This window comes from Cheilinus undulatus, linkage group 4, assembly GCF_018320785.1.
Source record: "Cheilinus undulatus linkage group 4, ASM1832078v1, whole genome shotgun sequence".
In the NCBI taxonomy this organism is placed as follows: Eukaryota; Metazoa; Chordata; class Actinopteri; order Labriformes; family Labridae; genus Cheilinus; species Cheilinus undulatus.
Window position 1 is genome coordinate 21,795,386 of NC_054868.1, and position 22,801 is coordinate 21,818,186.

General features: G+C 37.9%; 1 protein-coding gene across 1 annotated transcript; it reads right to left on the reverse strand.

Annotated features, from left to right (window-relative positions):
* Positions 1-1,593: 1,593 nt before the first annotated feature.
* On the reverse strand, positions 1,594-22,412 carry caly (calcyon neuron-specific vesicular protein). The gene is made up of 5 exons (XM_041784394.1): positions 22,329-22,412; positions 16,600-16,762; positions 14,447-14,560; positions 8,928-9,041; positions 1,594-5,641 (listed from the first exon to the last, which is right to left on the reverse strand). The coding sequence occupies exons 2-5, from the start codon at positions 16,726-16,728 to the stop codon at positions 5,396-5,398; spliced, it is 603 nt and encodes a 200-aa protein (XP_041640328.1). The 5' UTR covers positions 16,729-16,762; positions 22,329-22,412; the 3' UTR covers positions 1,594-5,395.
* Positions 22,413-22,801: the final 389 nt, after the last annotated feature.

Here is a 22,801-nt window from a genome sequence, read left to right on the forward strand (position 1 = left end):
TAACTTTTAGCTATTTATCTATTTTTTCATGTTGTATGCTGCTACAGAGGAGACTGACAAATGAAATTTTGTTGTGTTTTACTATGCAATGACAATAAACTATCTATCTATAAAGCAATTGTTTGTTTATGACGTTTATTTATTTTACACTTTACTTACAGTCACCAAATACTGCTTATAGGTTGTTATAAATATGTCAAAAGATCTGATCATTATTAACCTCATAAAGTGCTGTCACTTTACTTACAGCCACCAAAGTCATGCTATAGCATGTTACACGTATTAATAACTCATTATTCAATATGAGAATTATAGAAATCATAACTTCTTTCTATGAACATTTATAAATGGACAAAGTTGGGGAGTTATAACGCATTACGAAACCCAGAATTTATAAGACGCTCTCCTTTTGGCGCATTAAGTTACAATGCATTATAAATTATTCCTTCACAACAGTTTATAATTGCTGCTTAGAAACACTGTTGTAAGTTGTTATGACTACTTATAATGACTTAAAACAGCTGTTATAATGCATTATAGGAGGTCGACACAGAAAGTGTTACCAAAAGTATTTAAAAAAAACACTCTTGAATAGTAACTTCAGCTTTCAAATATTAATGAGTTTTTAAATATTCAAATTATATTCAAATCTCGAAATTCGTTCCAACAGCTTTAGTAGTCACCATTGCTGCGTAAACATGTCTGAATATGGGTCAGTCTCCCCTTAGCCAGCATCACATGGCAGGTAGGCCATGTGATGCTTTGTTAAAGCTCCACAAAGAAATGTGGGCACTTAAATGTTGTATAGAAGTCAAAGGTACAGCTTCAATGCTCTTCTTATTGTGTTGTTGGCCTATCATTACACGTACACACTGGTGTGTAGACATGCTGAGGTCACATGCAGTTGTTTGAGGAAAAACACTTATTTCCAAGCCAACTGGCTCTACTGAATTAAGCATCTTATTACGATGATGGTAATGGCACAGCATAAATAGAGTAAAGATTGGCCTACAGTCAGTGAGAACTGATGGACGTGTGTTGCAGTTTCTGTGATGTACAAAATTTCCAAAGATCAGGAATCAATTTCACCTCTGTGTGGCTTTAAAATGAATTATACGTAAATACGGTCAGTAAATATTACTTTGACATTGCTATTACTACACCTTTACCAGGAGAGAAATCAGTTGGAGACTCCCAGCTGCTTTTTTTTTCTATATGTGTGAAACCATTACTCAACACAAGGATGTTGTTGTTTTCTTAGGGTTTCCATCATTCAGAGAGGAAATGTAATCAGGATGGTGTTAAGTGAACATATCAATATTGTGCTTAATAAAATGCACTGTCTGTCATTCTGAATATTTAATGCAGATCATCAGAATTTGTGCAGGATGCAGGTGAGATGTGACACACCTGTAGTGGGTGCAGGTGGAAGTGGATGGCATGTAATGCAGGAGTGGACCATAACGGTCAGAATGCGACAGAGGGATTACGAAGAAGTCCCCCACAGGGCTCTAGTTTCTGTAAGTAAAAAAAATAGACTGTTTCCAACAAAATCCAACCACCAATAACTCATTTTATTTGAGAGTCTTTTATTCAGGTCATTAAAGGACTTCAATGTAAATCAACAGGGCTGGCTGTAAAGGAGAGAACTCAACACTTCAGTCATTTATTTCTGTACAGACAGTGACATCAGAGCAGATGGGACTGATGTAAACGTTTGGCACTGAAGCCCAGAGGAACAAGCTGTGCTGTAATCTCACTTTGTCCTACTCACACGAACAGTCTTGTTTCAAAAATGACATACCAGATGTTAGGACAAAAAAAAGGGAATCTGTAAGCAAAGAAAGGGGGTCATTATATATATTACATTGTTTGCCAGTTATCTTGAATGATGGATTTTATTTCCTTACAAAAGGCTTACATCTTGCAAAAGTGAAAAACAAAACTATCCATGAAAAGGCACAAAAAACAAATAAATACTTTGTTAATTAAATAAATAACAAAATATGAAGATGCTAGGAGCTCCAGGTAAAACATAATAAGCACTGATTACATCTACAGCATGATTAGAGCAGCTACTTCATACATTCATATGAGGATCGTGATGAGATACCCCTGCAATTATATACACTACATGTCAATTTACAGACGCTTACATCAACATGATCACCATTCAGTTACAAATCTTACATGCAGCGTAGTTAGCTGGTTTATACAGTTAGCTTACATGTATGAGTTAATGTTCATTGGAATTTACACTGGTGTCCTTTTAAGTCCCAAAAAAAGCACGATAGACCATCAGCAGTGTGATTAATCATTTGTATGTCGTGATTAATCTTCTCTACAGGAGAAACTTTTGGTTTGTGTAGTGTTACGCTTTCCTCCTTCTAATGTTAACTGAAAAAGCACACAGAACTTCAATCATCAGTTTAGAGATTATGAAATGTGGAGTCAGTTTGAAACAAGTGTTCAATTATAGTTCACTGTCTTGATGGTTTAACTGAGAGCACATTTGTTTTAATTTATTCTGCACTGAAACTAATGAAGAGATGTGAGATGAGACGAAGTGATGAGGAAAAACCTGCAGAAATCTTATTAAAAACTTATCTTCACTTCTCACTAAGAGCTTGTGCATTGCTCTCTCACCTCCAACTTTCACAGGCAAATGCATGCTCACACACACGGAGCACATGAAGGCAAATATGCACACACCAGATAGGCACTCAAATGAAGCATTAACAGTGTGTAGTATTTACATGAGTGACACACGCATAGAATAAAGGTGGTAGAGTTTAGTTTCAGTGACGCTGTAAAAGGCAGACACATTCTCCAACACTTTAATTACATTCCTGCCTCCAACCACACAAATGTACCGCATACAAACAGAGCTGGGCATGTCTGTTAATCCATTAACCATTAACTATCAGCATTTCTTTTTCCAAACATTTTACATATGAGATCGTTTGAAATGATTATTGAAATGTTTAACTTCTGGTAATCTGGTAATTTTTCTTACTTGAGTTCACCTCTGTTCTCACACTCAACCTGAGCTTTAGAGAGTCTATTCAAAGACACAATGTGTATAAATTGGCACTGATATCTCTATAAAAAAGGACCATGCCTATTTTTTTTCTAAATTCAGATCCTTTTGGAGTCAGCACCAGAATAAGAGTTGGTTAAAGTAATTATAATCATTTTTTAAAATTAGTTTAGGACCACAATACCAGTCAAATGCTCCAACTCAACTGTAATGCAGCCATCTGCCACTAGCAGCCACTGTAGTTGTTTTTAAGACTACTGCCTCTTTACTACAATGCTCTTAATTCTGTACAAACTGAAAACTGATTTCATACCAGTAGCATCTCATAGGAATAGCACGGTTTAGCATTTCGATCTAGAGTTCTCCAGAGGCTGTGTTAGGTTATACTCACGCATAACGCAAGTATTTTGAGGACATTAACCTGCAAAGAGAATTGAAGGTTTGTGGTGTTAACACTGCTAACATAAGCAATGTTCAGCAAACCACCTCCAAACCTTTACGGTGTGACATTGTTTATTGTTGCAGTGTGAAGTTGGTTTCCAGAATGTATTTTTTGACTTTAGACTAGTCACTTAAATACAATAATATTTTTTGTTTGACCAGATGGGAAATTATACACCTAGGAACATCCTTAGCTTTCATCACTTCCTCCACAGACCAAAACGCAAATAATGAAACATCACTCAAGTAATGATGGCCACATGGAGTATTCTAGCATTTACTGTATACCTATTCTTATTCTGGAGTGTATCTGCAGGAAGTAGGTGTTCTCCAGGTGCTGCAGCCCCCCTGTTGCTTTTGAGGGGTCTTTTTTGTCATCCGATTTTGTTTTTTTCTGAGATGATTTTTCACCCCAAAACTTTTAATCTGCAATTCATACAGGCTAGGTTGAATAAATGAAAGTGACTCCATTGTGTTGCTGAGGGCCACACTGTCTGGAGTAATTCAAAGGCCTGGGAGCCAGATTTTAGCCTGACTATGCTGTGACAGCTCATCATCAAATGTTGGGCTTAAATATGAGTGTCTGGAACAAAAAAAATGCTCTTGTAGTGTATCATAATCAAAGATGTGTCCATGTCCACGATTCAACAAGACTAGTATGTCAGAAATTTTCTGGTAACTTCCATCTATCCTTGTGTCATCATTTACCAGGGTGGCTTTTTTAAAATACCCACGTTTTCTCCCTTTGGGGATCTTCTGTATACATACAGCGAATTTAGCATAGCTAGGCTAATAGGGCTAATTTTCTTGACATGCTATCACATTCATCCCTTTTACTATTTGAATGATAACCAGGAGCTCAAGACCACTAGCATTACAACCAGCGCTCCTGCTGAAGTTATGATTAACAATCTCTGACCCTTCTCCATGCTGACCTGTGAACTTGCACACAGTCACAGAGACAGAAGTGAGGACAGCATATGATGACTGGTTGGGATCACACTTGTAGTGTGGCCAGTCTGTTGGCCAAGACTGGACAAGATTTTTGACGCAGAGTCTGACATGGCGCCAGTGTGAAAGAGAAAAAATCGTGTTGTCTGAGCTGACCTTGACTAAAATATCAGGCGCAGTGTAAAGAGTTAGGTTCATTATTCACAGTCACAAAGCAGTTCATGATCTCCATTAAGCCATTTTTTCACTCTGATGGCTGTATTATGTGCTGTTTAAACTCATTTTTGTGGGTTAAAATATTGCCTGTACTCAGATGTTTGTTGCTGTAGCTGGGTGCAAGACATACAGACTGTCCCAGAATATATAGGCTATTTCCCTGCTGTTTTTATAAGGACTAAGTAGTTGCAGGGCTACTTTTTCTCTGGCTTTTGTGAATTTGCTTTGTGGTGTAGTGCATGAATATACTAAATGTTTGCGCTCTGTCACAGATCAAAAAGTTTTAATAATACGACATCGTATTCTGTATATTTTCTTCGACAGCACACTGCCAGCGCAGGGGCAGACTGTTGGACTTTCAACAGGTTTTAGTGCTAACACTGAAGCAAACTTCTGTTATTGTTGAACAGAATTAACAGATTAACTGTGATGGAAGTTAATCTGTTTGCTAATGGATTAACAGTGAACAGAGTTAATTTCTGATGAACTGTGCCCACCTCTGCACACAAATACACAAACTCACAAACCAGTAGTTGGGAAATGATTTCAATATCAACAAAATGACAAGCTGGAGGTTGCTGATGTCTGTTTTCAGTAGATAGACATTTTAAGGTTCTCAAGCACCCATTTAGGTGGTTCAACTGGCTCTACAAGAATAAAAAAAGAACATGAATAAGCACACACAGACACTGCTCTACCTCCCCATCATCATTACCCCCTCTCTAACTCTTAACATCCCCAGGCTCTTCACTCCTCTCCATGCAGCTCTCCTCTCTCTGCCTCGCTGTCTTCTTTGGCTGCCTCAGCCTCTTTCAGAGCGCTGATGACAGGTAACCATGGTGGAGGCAGCTCAGGCCCTACCCTGTTCATCTGGTTGAGGTGGCTGAGGGCGGTGTAAAGCCCCGTGTTAGGGCTGCTATGGATGTCTGGCTCCTTCTGCTGCTGCTCCTCACTGTAGTACATCTCCAGAGTGGTTGGAGCGCAGTGCTTCTGCTGTTGTGACAAAGAGACAAAAATACCACAGTAGCAATAAATGTGAAAAAAAGAGCTGAACTTTTCATGACTCACAAAAAAGCCTGCCTGTGATTCATCCAAGACTGTGTATTTGTTCTTGAAATTAAGTTTTGGATATTAAGAGAAATATGGAAAACAGTCTGACTTCTGTTTAATGAGTTATGCATGAAGCTTATGCATTTAATTTTTTTTATTGTTGTGAAACAATAAAAAACAGACACTGCTTGGAAAATCTGAGTCTGCCTAAATGAATCTTGGGAGAAAAAAGATGAAATCATTTGTGTGTTGATGATGAACAGTTACACTGATAGTTTCCAAAATTCTCCATAATGGCTGCCGTAATGTTTTATAGTTTTTTGCTGTGCAACAGTGTTAAAAGTTCATAATGGCACAGCACAGACTAAAAGAACTTTCATTTATAAATCCCATAAACTCATATTTTATTCACAATAGAACACAAACAACATATCACATGTAGAAAGAGATACCATTTGAAGTAAAAGCTTATTTTAGCTCATTTAATAGTTCACTCTGAATTTGATGGCAGCAACACATCAAAAAAGTAGGGACGGGGCAATGTTCACCATTGTGCAGCATCCCCTTTTCTTTTATCAACTATAAACGTTTGGGAAGTGAAGAGACCAGTTGGTGGAGTTTGGGAGAGGAATGTTGTCCCATTTTTGTCTGATGTAGGATTCTAGTTGCTCAGAAGTTCTGGGTCTTCTTTGCTGGATTTTTCATTTGGTGATGTGTGAAATGTTTTCTATGGATCATGTATCAAATTGTTTTGTTAAATGCAAGCCTCTCTTGAAGAGACATTATTTGGATGTAGGTATATGGTGATCAGAAACCTCTATCTACTTCTCAGCATTGCTAGTTCCCTTCCAGATGTGTAAGCTGTCCATGCCATAGACACTAATGCAACCACATAACATCACAGATGCAGGCTTTAGAGCTGTGTGCTGATAACAAGCTGGATGGTCCTCTTTAGTCCATAGGACATGGCATCCATGGTTTCCAAAAAGAATTTCAAATGTTGATTCCTCTGGTCACAAAACAGTTTTCCATTTGCCTCAGTACATTTTAAATGAGCTTTGGCCCAGAGAAGACAGTGGTGTTCACTGGATCGTGTTCACATTTGGCTTCTTCTCTGCATGATACAGCTTTAACTTGACTTTGTGGACTGAACGGTGGAGTGTGTTGACAGTGATTTCTGGAAGTGTTCCTGAGCCCATGCAGTACAGAATCATGCCTGTTTTTAATGCAGTGCTGCCTGAGGGCCCAAAGATCACAAGCACCCAATACTGACCTTTGACCTTGTCCCTTGCACACATTTTTCCAGATTCTCTGAGTCTTTTGATGATACAGTTAAATAATTATATATGGTTGGATATTCAAAGTCATTTTAGATTGAGAAACATTTTTTCTGAAATTGTTCCAGAATTTTTAGAGGCAGTTTTTCACAGATTGGTGAACCTCTGCCCATCTTTACTTCTGAGAAACTCTGCCTCTCTAAAATGCATACAGTCATGTTACCTGTTGCCAATTACAGCAATTGCAAAATGCTCCTGCAGTTGTTTTTTATCAGTACCTCTTACTTTTCCAGCCTTTTGTTGCCCTATTCCTACTTTTATGAGATGTGTTGCTGCAATCAAATTCAAAATGTGCTATATTTTTCATGAAACAGTAAAATGTCAGTGTGAACAACTCACATGCAGTTTATGTTCTATTGTGTGGGTTGAAAGGATTTGAAAATCACTGAATTCATTTTTATTTGCATTTTACTTTTTTGGAATATCAATTAATTTATTCATTTTCGCTGATGTGTAAATTGTGGCTGATTTCTGGAGCTTTCTTGTGAATCTTTTTCACAGTTTGAACTTAATAAAAAGCAATGAGTACAGCTTGGGAGATGGTCTGGACAGGTTCAGGGAAACTTCCTGGAAGCAGTGACATTGCATTTAAATACTATCACATGGTGCAAGGAGTTTCAAGTGTTCCTTTCATGTACTCAGCTCCAAAAATGTTGGAAAATTATTAAGAAATTAATACATCATACTAGTGACTTTTTAACAAATCATATGTTTGAACTTTTCTTTATCAGACAAGAATGCCAGGAATGTATATTTTATATGGCTCTAGGATGGCATCTGAGCCCAGTGGAGTACCTGAGCAGAAGAGAGCACTACAATCCCCAACTACAAAATACACAATTACTAAGATAATCTCCACTCAATGTCCCATAATATTTTCTAGTTATATCAAGATTACCTCAGGGTTTGGGTCTGTGTATGATGTTCCCTCAGTTGTCAACAGGCACATTTTCAGCGTTCTAGTTTTAGTCAATGAAACTAGCATTGGACCTAATGACTATTTTCTTTAGAGGATCCGCTTCCTGCTCTAACAGTGAAGAGTCATACCTCTGAATAGCTCAGCAGTAAGTCTACCTCCCTCTATCTTCACTTTTTTATGTCTCCAACATGGCATTAACAGGAAAATGCTGAAACCAACTGTAACTGGGAGAAAAACTTCAAAAGCATGGCCGGAAGGCCCCCCCTCCTCCCTTCTCTTCCTTGTTTCCCCCCCTTACTGTTTAGCCTTTAATCACAGTTTAGTCACGCTCAGCCCTAATTAAAGACCCCTCTGATTCACAGGCGGGCATCCCAATCCCTGCCTGACCAGAAAGCAGGCTCTGTCGTTCCCCCTCCCGCCCTCTCCCGTTCTCTCATTTTCCTCTTTAACTAACATGCGTGGCAGCGCCGGCTCGCTGCACCATGCCTCCAAGGTGTCATTTGGAGATAATGAGTTTGTGTTTCCAGCTTCAGAGTATCCTCCAGAAGTGAGTGATGCGAGGGTGTGCCGAGAAATGGCACACCAGCTGCAAAGAGAACTTTAAGTAGCCTTTTAGTGGGTGTCACACAGACTACTTTGGCTGGGATAATGCATTAAGATCTCTGTGATGTTAGAGGACAAGACTTTAAAATTAGCTACGTTGATCCCAGCAGAACTGAAGGAAGATGATGGCCAAGATATCTGGATATTCTTCCTCTGAGTAAACTATGTAAACACTTGTTCAGATACCTGACTTCATGCATAAATCTGCCTGAGACGCCCTCTTTATGTGTGTTTATGCATGCCTGGCTTCTGCAAGTAAACCTGATGTCAAAGAATTTAAAGAGGTCTTGGCTGCATATTAGAAATGTATTTATAAGTGACAATATAAGTGTGTCATACAGTAATGTGTTTGCATGTGTGTGCTGCCTACCTTCAGGATGAAACCCCCTGGGCAGGTGAGTTGGTCGTACCACATGGCTTTGTACATGAGGAGGAGGAGCAGGCTGGTCAGAAAGGCCAAAGTGATGAGGATCAGACCTGTGATCTGAGCAACAACACCCACACACATTTAAAACACATTAAATACATTGTTCAACACTTGAGTAACAAGCCTTTTAAAGGTTAAAGGACAAAACTGCTAATAAAATTTCATAATTTTTCAAAATAAACGTAACCAAACCCTAAATGTGTTCCTCATATCCACAACATATTTTAAGACCGTAGGTTAAGAAAAAAAACTACTAAGCTGGGAAATTTGGGTCTTTTTTCTTTAGAAGATTAATGCACATCTTGTTTGTATATGCGCTAGACAGTGTTGATTTTGGCAACTATTTAAATTTAGTCTTAGCCTATAGCTGAAATTGTTCTTAAGTTTTAGTCACACTTTAGTTCTGAATCTTTAAACTTTTAGTCAACTTTCACTGGATGAAAACTCAAAAGAATCTTAGTCCAGTTTTAGTTGATAAAAAGTCAGTACACTTAAGTCAAAACATTTATTCTCCTTGAACTGATTTAATCAGTCAATGCTTATAATTACAATAAATGTAAAATATTCACACTAATGCACATTAAGCCACCTATTATCACTTTATAGGTATGCTATGATATTTTTTACATCTCTCACATTACGTTACTTCCTGGTCCTAAGCCTCAAAAACAACTATAACCAATCATATTCTTATATAACCACACAATTAAAATCATGGACAAAAAACCTGAACAATGGCACCATTGTCTCATATTGGAGAAAGCTTCGAAAGCCTCATTAGCTACTACAATCTTAAGCTGATTTTTAAATGTTTAGCTTTAACTATGTTTGGTGAATCTGTTAGCAGATATCAGGACTCTAATCAAGTCAGTAAATGGTAACTGTAGAATTCTTCTTTGAAATAGTCTACCCACTGAGCTGAAATAAAGCATAATTTTAAAGATTTTAACAAAGGTATTAAATCATGAGCAACAACACTGTTCCCACACATAAAACAAGTGCTTGCACATCTGTTCGTCCAAAGGAACTATCTCAAAAACAGCTCTTGTTTTGTACTGGATTTATATATTATCTGTCATAATCATTTCAACTCTTTTCCAGGACTAAAGACAAGTTAAGGATGTATAAAAACTAGGGGTGTAACAGTATTTGTATTTGTCCCGTACCGTCGCGGTACGGCCACCACGGTTCGGTGCACGCAGTAATACGACGAATACGTCTGAATGAGTATTAAAAAAAAGTAAGTTCTCACTTCATTCCAGGTGGCAGCAATGAGCCTAAAAGCTGCCAGCAACTGTGATTACAGAAGAAGGAGCAGTTACAAAAACAAACGAAGGAGAGTGATGGCGGCTTCATTTAAATCACCCGTATAGCAATGGTGCTCTGGCTCTATGAATTATATTAACTTCACCTTCAGCTATCAGCCTCGGAGGAGTGAGAGAGGGACTCTGCAGCTGTGTCATAGGTAAAGTTATCCTCAGATTTCACACAGCTTAAACTCTTTATCCTCCAAGATGGGCTGTGAAAAGTTCTTCCAAACTTTGTAGTAGATTCCAATGGTTAAAAAAGTAATCCAGTGCTGAAGTCCATGTTGAAATCAGCAAAAAGACGCTAATTTGCATACTTCACAAGCTAACTTGCAGTTGTGGGATGATGCATTCAAGTTAGCTGTGAAATTTTAGTGTTTAAAGAATGGGTATAAATATGTCAATGTATCAATGAAAATAACCTAGTAATTAAAAAATGTATTTATTTATTAATAGTTTTAATCATTGAAGAACTTTTGGAGGGAGGTTGCAGCATTATCTATAATTTAAATGTAATTTATTCAGCCTATTTATTTTAATACAATTTAATTTTTAAAAATTAAAATTAAATTATATTTATCCGCTTTAATCACCATACTGAAAATGTACCGAACCGTGACTTTAAAACCGAGGTACGTACCGAACTGAACTTTTTCTGCACCATTACACCCCTAATTAAAACACATCTTCCACAGGTAAGATGTTTGTTCCTGCTGCATCTTTTTCAAGTGAAAAATAGCCAATCACGCCAGCACTTAGCCTACCCCTTGACCTTACAGTGACCTATTAAAAGAGTGCAGCTGCCTAGCTCTGTGCCAGAGCAGAGACATAATTCTTTTTCTGGCTCAAATTTCTCTGCTATGATGCTTTAAATCAGGGGTGTCAAACTCAATCACAGCAGGGGCCGGATTCTGGATTCAGGACTAACCTGAGGGCCTAACATGGTCACCGTTTTAACCATAAACTGTCAACCTTGTTTTACAGGTAAGAAAATATGAAAAAGCAACAACAACAACAAAACAACTTAGCATGGCTGACAAATGATTTTGACATTTATAAAGTTAAAAAGAAAAGTTTAAAGGCTCACAATCTGAGAAAAGTAAATGTATTAGTTTAAAAAGGTCAAAACATGTAATTGAAATTGAAAAATAATGTTGTTTTTAATGGCAAATATATTATAAAAAAAGTCAAAATCATGAGTTTGAGAGGTCAAAATATGAAATAAAATTTGTAATCATGAAATTTAAAGTCAAAATAAGCAGGCAAAGCTTAGAGTTGAAAATATGAGGTAAAATACAAAATAACTGGTTAATAAGGTCAAAATATCACTTAAAATTAGAATTATAAATATTAAAGCTCAAACTATTATATGAGAAGTCAAAATTATGAGTTGAAATGCTCAAAGTATGAAATATAAAGTCAAAATCCAAAGTTTTAGTTGTGAGATGCTAAATTGAAAATGTGAAATTAAAACACAAATTAATTTCTTTTTCCACATTCCTGACTTATTATCTAATTATTTTTACTTCTTACTTTTTCAGATTTTGTGACTTAACAAGGATATCTTAAATCATCGAGGGTAAGTTCACATTTTTATACTTAAGGAAATCTGCAGACCTCATACTGATGGGCCAGTTATAACAGAAATATCAGATAATCTCACAGGCCGGATTTAACTGTTCCATGGGCCAGATTTGGCCCCCAGGCCTTGAGTTTGATACCTGTGCTTTACATGATCCATAGACTACCATGGCTGATAGATTTGGCTAATTTTACCTCACAATGAACAAAAAAACAGCATTTTACTTGGCCGTTAACTTTCAAAGAAGGCAGTGACATCAGCTAACGACAGACTGTACTGAGATGAACAGCTTGGTGATTTTATATTGTTGTCTTACAGGGCTGGGGTGATTCTATATTACCTGTTTTGATATGGACTTCAGTATCCTGGTTATGAGCTATTTCCTGTTTTTTTATCATATTCGGGATAATGTGTTTACATGAGCACTGAGAAACCTGGCTTTATCCCTGTATACATGAAAAAACTAGTATCCCAGTTTCTAATAACTAAATCGTATCTGCGCAGGCATCTGTGATGCTAGTTTTACAACACAAAAACAAGGTAGGTCTGAAATTTGAGAAAAATTAGAGCACTGTTGATTATTTTGGGCTTAACACTATTAAATGCCAACATCATGTAGAAGAAATGGTATCTATCTCATTCCAACAACTGGAGAAAGCAAAATCTATCTCATTTATATTAGGAGCATGTGCTTACAGCTAACAGAGCATCTGCAGGAAAGGCACTGAGAGGATGGAAAGGAGTGAAAGATATCTCAAATGAATAGGCTTAATATAACTTGATATTTTAAATTATCATGTCTATGAGGCGATTATAATTACTATTAATCCCTACGAAAGTTTGGCAGGGACTCCAAGCAAGAGCTAAGAAATCCTATAATTGATTTAACTCACGTAATACCTGTCCCAGAAACAACTTCAAAATAAAAGCATGTGAAAACGCAGGTAGTTTAACGTAGGCCTTGAAAAAGATTAGCTTTTTCTTTGAAAAGTGCACCAGAAGAGTCCTTTTTTCTAAACTTCAGGCTTGAGAGACATGGACCACAGTGCAGGAAGCTTGCTGAGTGCTGTCTTTCCATCTTTAGCACACAAGCTCTAATTCTCTGTAACCCATGGCATGAATGGTCATTCTCTGTCTCCGCAGTAAACTATGCTCACGTTTCATTCATGGCTGAAAAATCAAGCTGCTCAGTTCAACATTTTATCTAAATACGAGCATGTTTTGGTACAAAACTGCTGTCAGTTCAGAGACTGATCCACTGCAGAGACAGCTGCTGAATTGGCTCAATCTAGGCAGAAGTGGGCTAGCTGTTCCTCCACCACACAGACAAAGTATTTCGAAGTATCTGAAGTTAAATCAAAGTCGCGCCTGCGCAGGTAGTCTGCAGCAGTCAGAAAACGAGATACAGTGTATACATTGCACAGTATCCTGTTTTCTTTTGTTCATGTCTTTGGTCTACCTATAAAAGCAGGTCTATATTAATACAGAAAGACAACTAGCTGTAGTTTGACAGCAGAAAACAAAAAACATTTTGGATACAAAATAGAGATATCTAAAATACTGTAAAAGGATGCAGTAAATCATGATTACCTACAGAAATTCTGAGCTTCCACACGATTAAAATTGTAATCTTTTGACAGCTGTAAATATATACTTGCAGCTTCAACCAGGTCTTTTCCTGCCTAAAGCTTGCTTAACAAAACGCAATTTACAATGGACTGGTTGACAAGTAGGCTAAACCACAAGTTTGTTTGCTTTATTTTTTTTACTTTTACTTGTCTCATCCTCCTGCTTGGCCTCAGCCTGTCAACATCTGTCAATTAAACTCGTACACTGACATGCTCCTTTGGCCGGATGCAGAGTTTGTGTATGTCCCCAAAGACCAATTTTCTTCAAGTATACAGTGCTTAACAAATTTATTAGACCACCACCCAAAGTAAGGTTTATGCCACAGCTGCCCTAAATTAACAGCATTGGTAATTACCAAATCAATTTCTTATGTTTCTGCAATGGTTAATACACCAATATGTAGAAGCTCTTTAACCCAAATGATATTTTTAACGCTAAAATATAATTATTATTGTTATCCATGAATTTTCAAATTTACTGATTTACAAAAAAAAATGAAAAAACAGTAAAGCACATTATTATTTCTTGATAAATATGTCAAATGATAGTTATTTACTTGCATTCCTGAACAGAAAAATGAGTTTTAGTGGTTGAATGTTATGCTTGATTAATTTCTGACTTCTCAAAGAAGCCCAGTGAGCCAGCTCAAATTTGGGTATAAAAAGATGAATTCAGTATAAAATTCCTCATTCCTGTTCAAAATTGTAAAACGTGAGAGCTGACTGAAAATGAAAGAGTCGGCATTAAAGCACTTCATGATGCTGGATGATCTCTGAGACAAATATGACAGATGGTCTAATAAATTTGTTAAGCACTGTATATTTAAAAAAAGGAATGGCTGAAAACATCATGACATCATTAGAGGCAGTAACGAGAAAGGCCAAATATCATATCCGTTGGACTTAAAATAGTTTGCAACAATGAATCTATACAGTATGTTGTACCTTTGCTTTATCTGAAACATCACTGTAGAAGTTGATATTCAGCTTCTTAATGCTGGGCACATACAGCTTCTTCTTCTGTTGCAGCTGATACTGTGTTGACGTCTTCACAATGACCTGCATCAGAAACAATGCACTGTTGTTGCAACAATTCTTTGAACAAAAACTGAACGCTTCTTGTTAATTATGATTTATTTTACTTTGCTTATGGTGAATGTACCCTCAAGAGTTCAGCATGAGTTTACCAGTTGTATCAGCTACAAATTTTACAACCCCAATTCCAAAAAAGTTTGGGTGCTGTGAAAAAAGTAAATTAAAACAGAATGCAAGGGTCTGCAAATCTCATAAATCCATATTTTATTCACAGTTGAACATAAACAACAAGTCAGATGTTGAAACTGAGACATTTTACCATTTCATGAAAATATCAGCTCATTTTGAAGATGATGGCAGCAACACATCTCAGAAAAGTAGGGACAAGGTCATGTATAACATTGTTTAGCATCCCCTCTTCTTTTAACAACAGTCTGTAAACATCTAGGAAGTAAGGAGACCAGTTGGTGGAGTTTTGGGAGACTAACATTGTCCCATTCTTGTCTGATGCAGGATTCTACTTGCTCACCAGTCCAGGGTCTTCTTGGCTTTCCTGTTTTTCAATGTACCAAATGTTTCTTATTGGTGAAAGGTCCGGACAGCAGGCAAGCCAGCTCAGCATACAGACTCTTCAACTGTGAGGCCATACTGTTCTGCTGGATGTGGTATGTGGTTTAGCATTGTCTCACTGAAACATGCAAGGCCCTGATAAAGACGTCTGGATGGGAGCATATGTTACTCTAAAACCTCTATATACCTTTCAGCATTGATAGTTCCTTTCCAGATGTGTAAGCTGCCCGTGCCATAAGTACTGGTACAACCCTACCCCATCAGAGATGCAGGCTTTTGAACTGTGTGCTTGTAGCAAGCTGGATGGTCCTCCTCCTCTTTAGTCCACAGGAAACACCGTCATTCATCTGACCACAGAACATTTTTCAATTTTGCCTCAGTCCATTATAAATGAGCTTTGGCACAGAGAAGACGTGCATTTGTGGATGGTATGGCAACTGTATTGACAGACAGTGATTTCTGGAAGTGTTCCTGAACTTATGCAGTGATTTCGATTACAGACTCATGCCTGTTTTTAATGCAGTGACCCTTAGGACTCAAAGGATCACATGTCATTGCTCACAGACATTACTCCAGATTCTGTGAATCTTTTGATGATATTTAGTATTGGTTAAACATTTAAAATCTTCAAAATTTTACATTGAGGAACATTTTTCTGAAATTGTTCCACAATTTTAGACATAGCTTTTTCACAGATTGTGAATGTCTGTCCATCTTTACTTTGGAGAGACTCTTCCTCTCTAAAATGCTCCTTTTATACCCAGTCATGTTACTGGCCTGTTGCTTATTAACTTAACTGGTGGTTTTTCATCAGTACCACTTTTTTCCAGCCTTTTGTTGTCCCACCCCTACTTTTTTGAGATGTGTTGCTACCATCAAATTCAAAATGAGCTAAATTTTTCAATGAAATGGTAAAATTCCACAGATTTAAAATTATATATGTTGTTTTTCTTCTATTGTAAATAAAAATGGGTGTATGAGATTTGCAACTCATTGCATGTTTTTATTTATATGTTACACAGCACCCCCAACTTTTTTGGAATGGGTTGTACTTTGCATGTCTAAAATTTATCAGCATATCTGCAAAAGCAGCCAGCTTAAATTGTTGTCTGTGAGCACAAATGGGAGAAACAAAGTAGTTTTGTTTGAGCAACATCTAATTATTCTGTGGAACATCCTGTGCAGCTGAGCGTATCATGCAGCCTAAATGTGATTGTGTGGGCTTTCTCCTTGCATTATGAATTAAAGGTACTTGCATAGCATGGGCTGATGTCAAGGTTTTAACATAGGATACCAGGTGAGGGTGGAAAATACATTAAGCTCAGCATCTGAAATGTCAGTACGCCAACAATACTGTGATCTGTTTGCTGTTTTATAATGCTGTAATGCATGGTTTGTTGTGGTTGGCTTGTATCTTAGAAATAAAGTCATCTGGAGAAAAACAAACACAGGAACATAAACAGAACAACAGAAGTCCTACAGGACGTACATACCTTGTCCGCAAATGACTGCTGGAGCTGACTGACCTCCAGGGGTGTAATGAGAGGGATGTTATCAAAGCCGTCATCAGCGGACGGCTGCTTCTCCAGCTTATCAGACAGATTGCTGCCCAGCTTCACCATGGCTGCTCCGCTGCCTGAAAATGCCTGAACAGATCTGCAGAGCAAAAACAGGCAGCTCAGGTCAGAGTGACTCACACTGTGTGCTGTGTAACCAAATGTGACAGTAGTACTTCTGTAGCTCAAATCGAGGGCAGGAAATACAATGAGAACGACAGTGTGATGAGGAGAACAGGACAGAAGTAATATAAAACCAAACCAAAAAAGAATGGTGTAAAAGGTTTTCTGTCCCTGTAAGAAAATATTTTGAGATGTCAAGTTCATTGCTTTTGATCCAAAACTAGGATTTGGAATGATAATCTTAATAAACAGATTGGAGAATTATGTTCAGACATTCCAGCTGCAATGAGAAATGACTTTAGTCTTATAAAATTACAATTTAGTATTGGTGCTGTTTGAGTGAAATAACTCAGCAATTATGTGGAGCATTGCCTTGAAACCTGAGTTATTGCCCTGTTTAGGTTGAAATGTAATAACCTAGGAATCAACATCATCATCAGAATAAAAACACTGTTTTTAACACAGTTTTAGTTTACAGTACCTTATCACCATATTACCATCAGCAGAAGCTTGTGCTTAGTGTACCTGCTGAACCTCATCTATTTTTGATTGTCTTGTCTTTACACTTGCAGGTTAATTTAGTATTTATATCAAAAGACCAATGTGCTGAACAACAGCTTCACTAAGAGTGTAGTCTTAACCGCTCTGCAAAAGTCTTAATCTTGTTTGCCTGTTTGGTCAAATTATACTTATAAATCAGAGATGGGCAACCTCGATAAGTGAGAGAGCTAAATTATTTTTTGTCTCAGTGCCAAAGGGCCAAATTGTTAAAAATTGCAGGATGTTCTCAATTCAACAGTTATAATTCCTGATTGAAATGGAAATAGTAATACTTAGTTTAATCAGCCAAACAAAGATTTAACCCAATTAAAACTGATTTTTAATCCAATGAACATAATAATAACCAGCATATATAAATATGCTTTAATATTTAATGATGTGTAAAAATTGTCAGAAACAATAAAAGCCAATTACATCTCTTATTCCTTGCTAACATATAATAAAATGTAATTATAGAAATGTTTCTTCATTTTTCATATGTTCATGACTGACTTTATCAAGATTTTTCTTAGTGTTTTTAATGACATCTGAAATTAAGTTATGGTGCACACTGAACGGGGAGGAGTGTTGAATGTGCCAAAACACAAGACATATTGGCAATTTTACAATTTCTTTATTTAACAAAAAAGAAGCCTCAGTAGTGTGTGGCAGAACAATATAAAGCCACAACAGCCTGGCACCTCCTCTTCATGCTGGTCACCAGCCTGGTCACACACTTTTGTGGGATGGCACCCAATTCTTCAACCAGCATTTGTCACAAGACAGCCAATGTGGTTGTGTTGGTCACTCTGGCACAAACAGCACGCCCAAGCTGATCTCTCAAGTGTTCAGTGGGGTTGACGTCAGGACTGCTAGAAAGTCATTCTATTCTCTCCACTCCCAAATTCTAGAGGCAGTCTAGAGTGGGGCGAGCGTTGTCATCTTTGAGGATAGAGTTCAGTCCCAGACGGTGGAGGTATGGGATTGCCACTGATTGCATAATCTCATCTCGATATCTCTCTGCATTAAGATTTTCTTCAATCTTTTTTTCCAGTGAGGGAGCTGCCATCCCACGCCATCACACTGCCTCCACCAAAAGATGTTACTCTATCGGTGCAGCAATCAGCATAGTGTTCTCTGCATCTTCTCCACACTTTGACCTTACAATCCAACTGTAGGTAGAATCTGGACTCACTCGCTGAGCGTAACAGGTGCCAACCAGGCACCAGACTGTCAGCACCTGGGGGTACCAGAAACTCAAAACAAGAGTCATACGCAGCAAAATAAGCTGTTTGGCACTGGCAGAGAAGATCCGGCAAATGTTTCATGGGCGCAACCCACATACTCAGCTCTGCTGCTCAGCCCACAAAACCATGTTCCTTACAACTGTGGCACCATTAAAAAAGGAAATAAACAGGCTTTCCAATAGTATGAGATTTAAGAAACAGTGTTACAACAAAGAAATAATCAACCAAACACACATTTCTCTACTTTTTGTGCTATTTTTAGATAGAGCTAGACTAGCTGTTTACCTGTTTCCAGTCTTTAGGCTAAGCTAAGCGTAACAGTTGCTCTCAGTATTTCACAGAACAGAACATTAGTTACCTTTGTTATCCAACTCTCAGCAAGACACTGAATGAACGGATTTAAAAACCTCAACTTATACCTTCAACAACGGTGCAACTGGATAAGTGTATTAGAATTATGTTGCTAACAGTTGTCATATTAATGACTTTAGACTTAATGAATGCAATCTTTTACATTCAGAAGCTGTTTTCCTTCTGTTTATCCAACCCAACAGCCTGGAGGGAACATGTTTCATAACTGCTGCATGATTTATCTCATATCTCAGAGCCATCTTGTCCTCTAGCTCTTATCTCTAATGTTGTAATCCAAGTGTTGATCTCATGCGGCACCAATGTGGTGCTGAACGCCTCTGCTCTAAAACTGATTCTATTTTCTGTCCTCAATCAAATGATCATCCAATATGTGGAGAGAAGGAGTGAGGATCCACTTATCTTATTCACACAGTGCAACACAACACCTCTCCTCAGCCAAGGACCCCACGGGCCCCACTGACGCCAGTGACTCACAATGATGATACACACAGCAGGAGGCCAAGGGCTGCAGAGTGTGATCCCTTATGAACAGGAAATGCGTCTTTGAGAAGGAGATACAGGATCATTGAGAAAGGCCATTTGGCCCATCTACTGTTAAAAGAGGATCTGCAAAAGAAGAAAGGGCAAAGTCGAAAGCTACAACTGTAATGTTGGGCTTTTATGGTTGAATATTGTGTTCTTTTTTTGATTGAGTAACTCTGCAAAAACACTCAAACATAATTCAATTTGGATATTTGACCTTTTGGATCAGAATTTTCACAATGCCAGAATGACAAACATTTATAATAATACTTGTAAATATCTAAAGGTACCAATGCCTGTCTGGATAAAAAAGTCTTGGAAACCCAACTCATAGCTTTTAGTGGATTGGTCAGATTCTGTTTCTGTGATCAAACAGATCCATCTTGCAAAGCCCCAATCTGTGCCTGGTCTGAGAATGGACCAATCAGTGTCGTCAGGAGAACAAGGCGGTAGCTATGGGCGGGCTTTGATTGTACTGCAAACCAGTGAACAACAATGTTGACCAGTGTAGTGATTTGCTGCGATGTAGCTACAGCATAAGTTTAACTAGATTTGGACAGCACTAAAAGCTTTTCTGAGCCGAAAGGAAGTTTTAACTCTTCTCCTTACCAGCCTCAATATCAGTGTTTTCACTAACTGGCTCCACTAATAGTTTACTATGTCAAGAGCTGTCCATGCCCACTACGTTATATATTTCCTCCCTCCACACCTTCAATGTGCTGTTTCCCAGATGGATGTGAGACATACCCCATGCTATAGATATGTGAAACGGGGGGTAATAACTTAGGATAGTCAAAGTTATCACTAAATGGTGATGCTGTGGCATCTGGCTTTTTATTTTCCATCTCTTCTAAAGGATGCATGTACACATCATTTTTTTCAACCACAGAAAAATGTATCTAAAATAAGATTTTCTCACTTTGGACCCTTATGAAGCACCTGTGACACTTTTCAAATAGCTGAAATCAGAAATGCCCAACCAGACCTTAGCTACAGGTACATCTACAGTAGAAATTAACACTAACTGTGTTATTTCCCTCTGGCATGGCATATCTTACAAATGACCTGACTCTTCTCTAAGTCTGTACTGTGTTCAATGTTTTGGAAGCCAAAATAAGTCCATATTCCTTAAATGCAGCAAAAGACGCTCTGCTGGTTATGCCCAGATGTAAAGCTCTCTCAGGCAAGGAGGGTCATGTGATCTCGTTGTCTAAAAAGGGGAGAAAAGGGAAGAGACAAACAGCTGAATATCTAATGCCAACTAGCGATCAGAGGTTGGATAACATCACAAAACTACCAGACTTACAAGTTAATGTTCAGTTAAAAGATATTCATAAAGTATCATTATTTCACTCTGAAATATTGCCATATTTTAGTGTATCAATATTTTTGAATTCCACTACTGTTTATTGTAATCTTAAAGGACAGCGTAGTGTCTGAAAGCATTTATTGACTATTTGCTCTGCTCTGGGTTTTCTTTCTCTTGTTCTGTTCTGTAGAAGTATAAATGAGCTTTTCTCCACATCAGTAAGTACATCCAGTTGAATTTTTTTTCATTACCAAAATGTAGATAAAAAAATAAAACTGGCTAAAACACTTATGGGGCAGTTAAGACAGTCAACTTCTCTATTGTGTACAGCAGGGGGGTATGAGTGAATATTGGGTGATTTCTTCATTGAAATTGCTGCACACTACTGAAATTGTTAAAGAACAGAGGTGAGTGTTTATAAACTTATGTTATCCATATTTTTGTACTGTTAAGACAGTGTGCAGAAGTTTATCTGCAAATTTTAAAAGATTCTCCCCTCCTATTGGAGGGTGGACAAGTGTGTATACTTGTCCTATGAAATAAAGTAGCTGTTTGGTCAAGTTGTGGTACTTTTCAGACACTTTTTAAAGTGTTAATACAGTGCGTAGTAGTCTACTGATGTATTTGGTGAGTGGGTGGCTGAAGCGGTAATCTGTGCTGACCACCATGTTTCCTCCTCTTAGTGTGAGTGAAGTGTGGGTACCATGAATCATCCTGAATCTGTGATTAACAAATGAGCCGGTTGTTGCTGTCACACATACTGTTTTCACACCCTGGCCAAACACATTCATCAAATGGAAGCTGTAAATGTGTACATTTTTCTATTGTAAAAGAATAACTGACAACACGATTTCATCATCAACTAGGACATTTTTTAACAAGGACTTGCTGATTTCTTATGGTGAGGTGAAGAGATGCTGTGTAATGAATGAGAGCGGGCTGTTTATGCCTGAGCCTCTCAAGTTCTTCAGGCTTCACTGATCATGCATATCTGAACTTGCTGCATTGAAGACTGCTGCGACAACTTATACAGCCTGAACAAGCTGAAATCACACCGCACATTAAACAGAAAATGGGCAAATAAACAAACAAAACAATAAAAAGCTATGTCATATATTAAAATTATTTCTACAGTACACACAGGGTATGGTTCATGCGTGATTTTTACACTACATCCTTACAGGATGAGGCTAGTTTTAGAGTTATAGTCGTGTCTAACTAGTTGATGGATACTTGATTAGCCCAGCTGTACCTTTTATGTAAGGTGGAAGTAGCCTAGCTTAAATTACAACATATCTTAGTCTGACATAGATGTACACAGCTCAATGCAACACCCAAACAAAGATATTTAGCTTCATTAAATCCTGAAAGTACATTAATTAATCACCTGAATAAACAACTGAACGTAAGTCACGTCACATGAAAGAGTCTCCGTGTTGTAGGGAAATACCGCAGTGGTACGGGCTGCCATAACCACAGCCGCATCGTCCAAACACACAATTAACCAGACGACTGTTATTAATATGATTAAATAGAAGATAATTTAAACTTACAGTGGTTTTCTGTGCTCTCCTCTGGTCGTCGGTGCTCGGTACAGGGTAACACTGACGCTGACGGAGCCTCGGTGTGAACGCCGGTTGCCGTGGTGATGTGTGATTCACGGCAGGACTGCGCATGTAATTCAGCCTCCGGAGGAAACTGGCAGCTCAGTCTGAGGACAGGGGACTGTGGCTGGTGAGGATATTGCGTTTTGTCAGTGGGAAATAATCATATCTCGGTTTGTTTGAGTGTTTGTCATCAGTGCGGTGAGAAAGGGCCTTAAGGTTTGTTCTGAGAGTGGAAAAACACCAAGAATCTGAACAAAAAAAACACAGTTAAACTGCGAATATGTCGAAATGCGTCTGCGCAAAGAGGGGATGGGGTTAATGTTGGTGAACAATTTAACTTTTAATATATCATGGAATGTATTTAAGAATCATATCTATTTGAACCTAATGTAAGGTTGACTGATAATAATGGATGGCAA

Coding starts and splice junctions, on each gene's coding strand:
- caly (XM_041784394.1), bottom strand. CDS start 16,728: ATGGTGAAGCTGGGCAGCAATCTGTCTGATAAGCTGGAGAAGCAGCCG. Junction 9,042..14,446: donor ATGTTTCAGATAAAGCAAAG/GTACAACATACT, acceptor GTTGTTGCTCAG/ATCACAGGTCTGATCCTCAT. Junction 5,642..8,927: donor CAGGGGGTTTCATCCTGAAG/GTAGGCAGCACA, acceptor TTGTCACAACAG/CAGAAGCACTGCGCTCCAAC.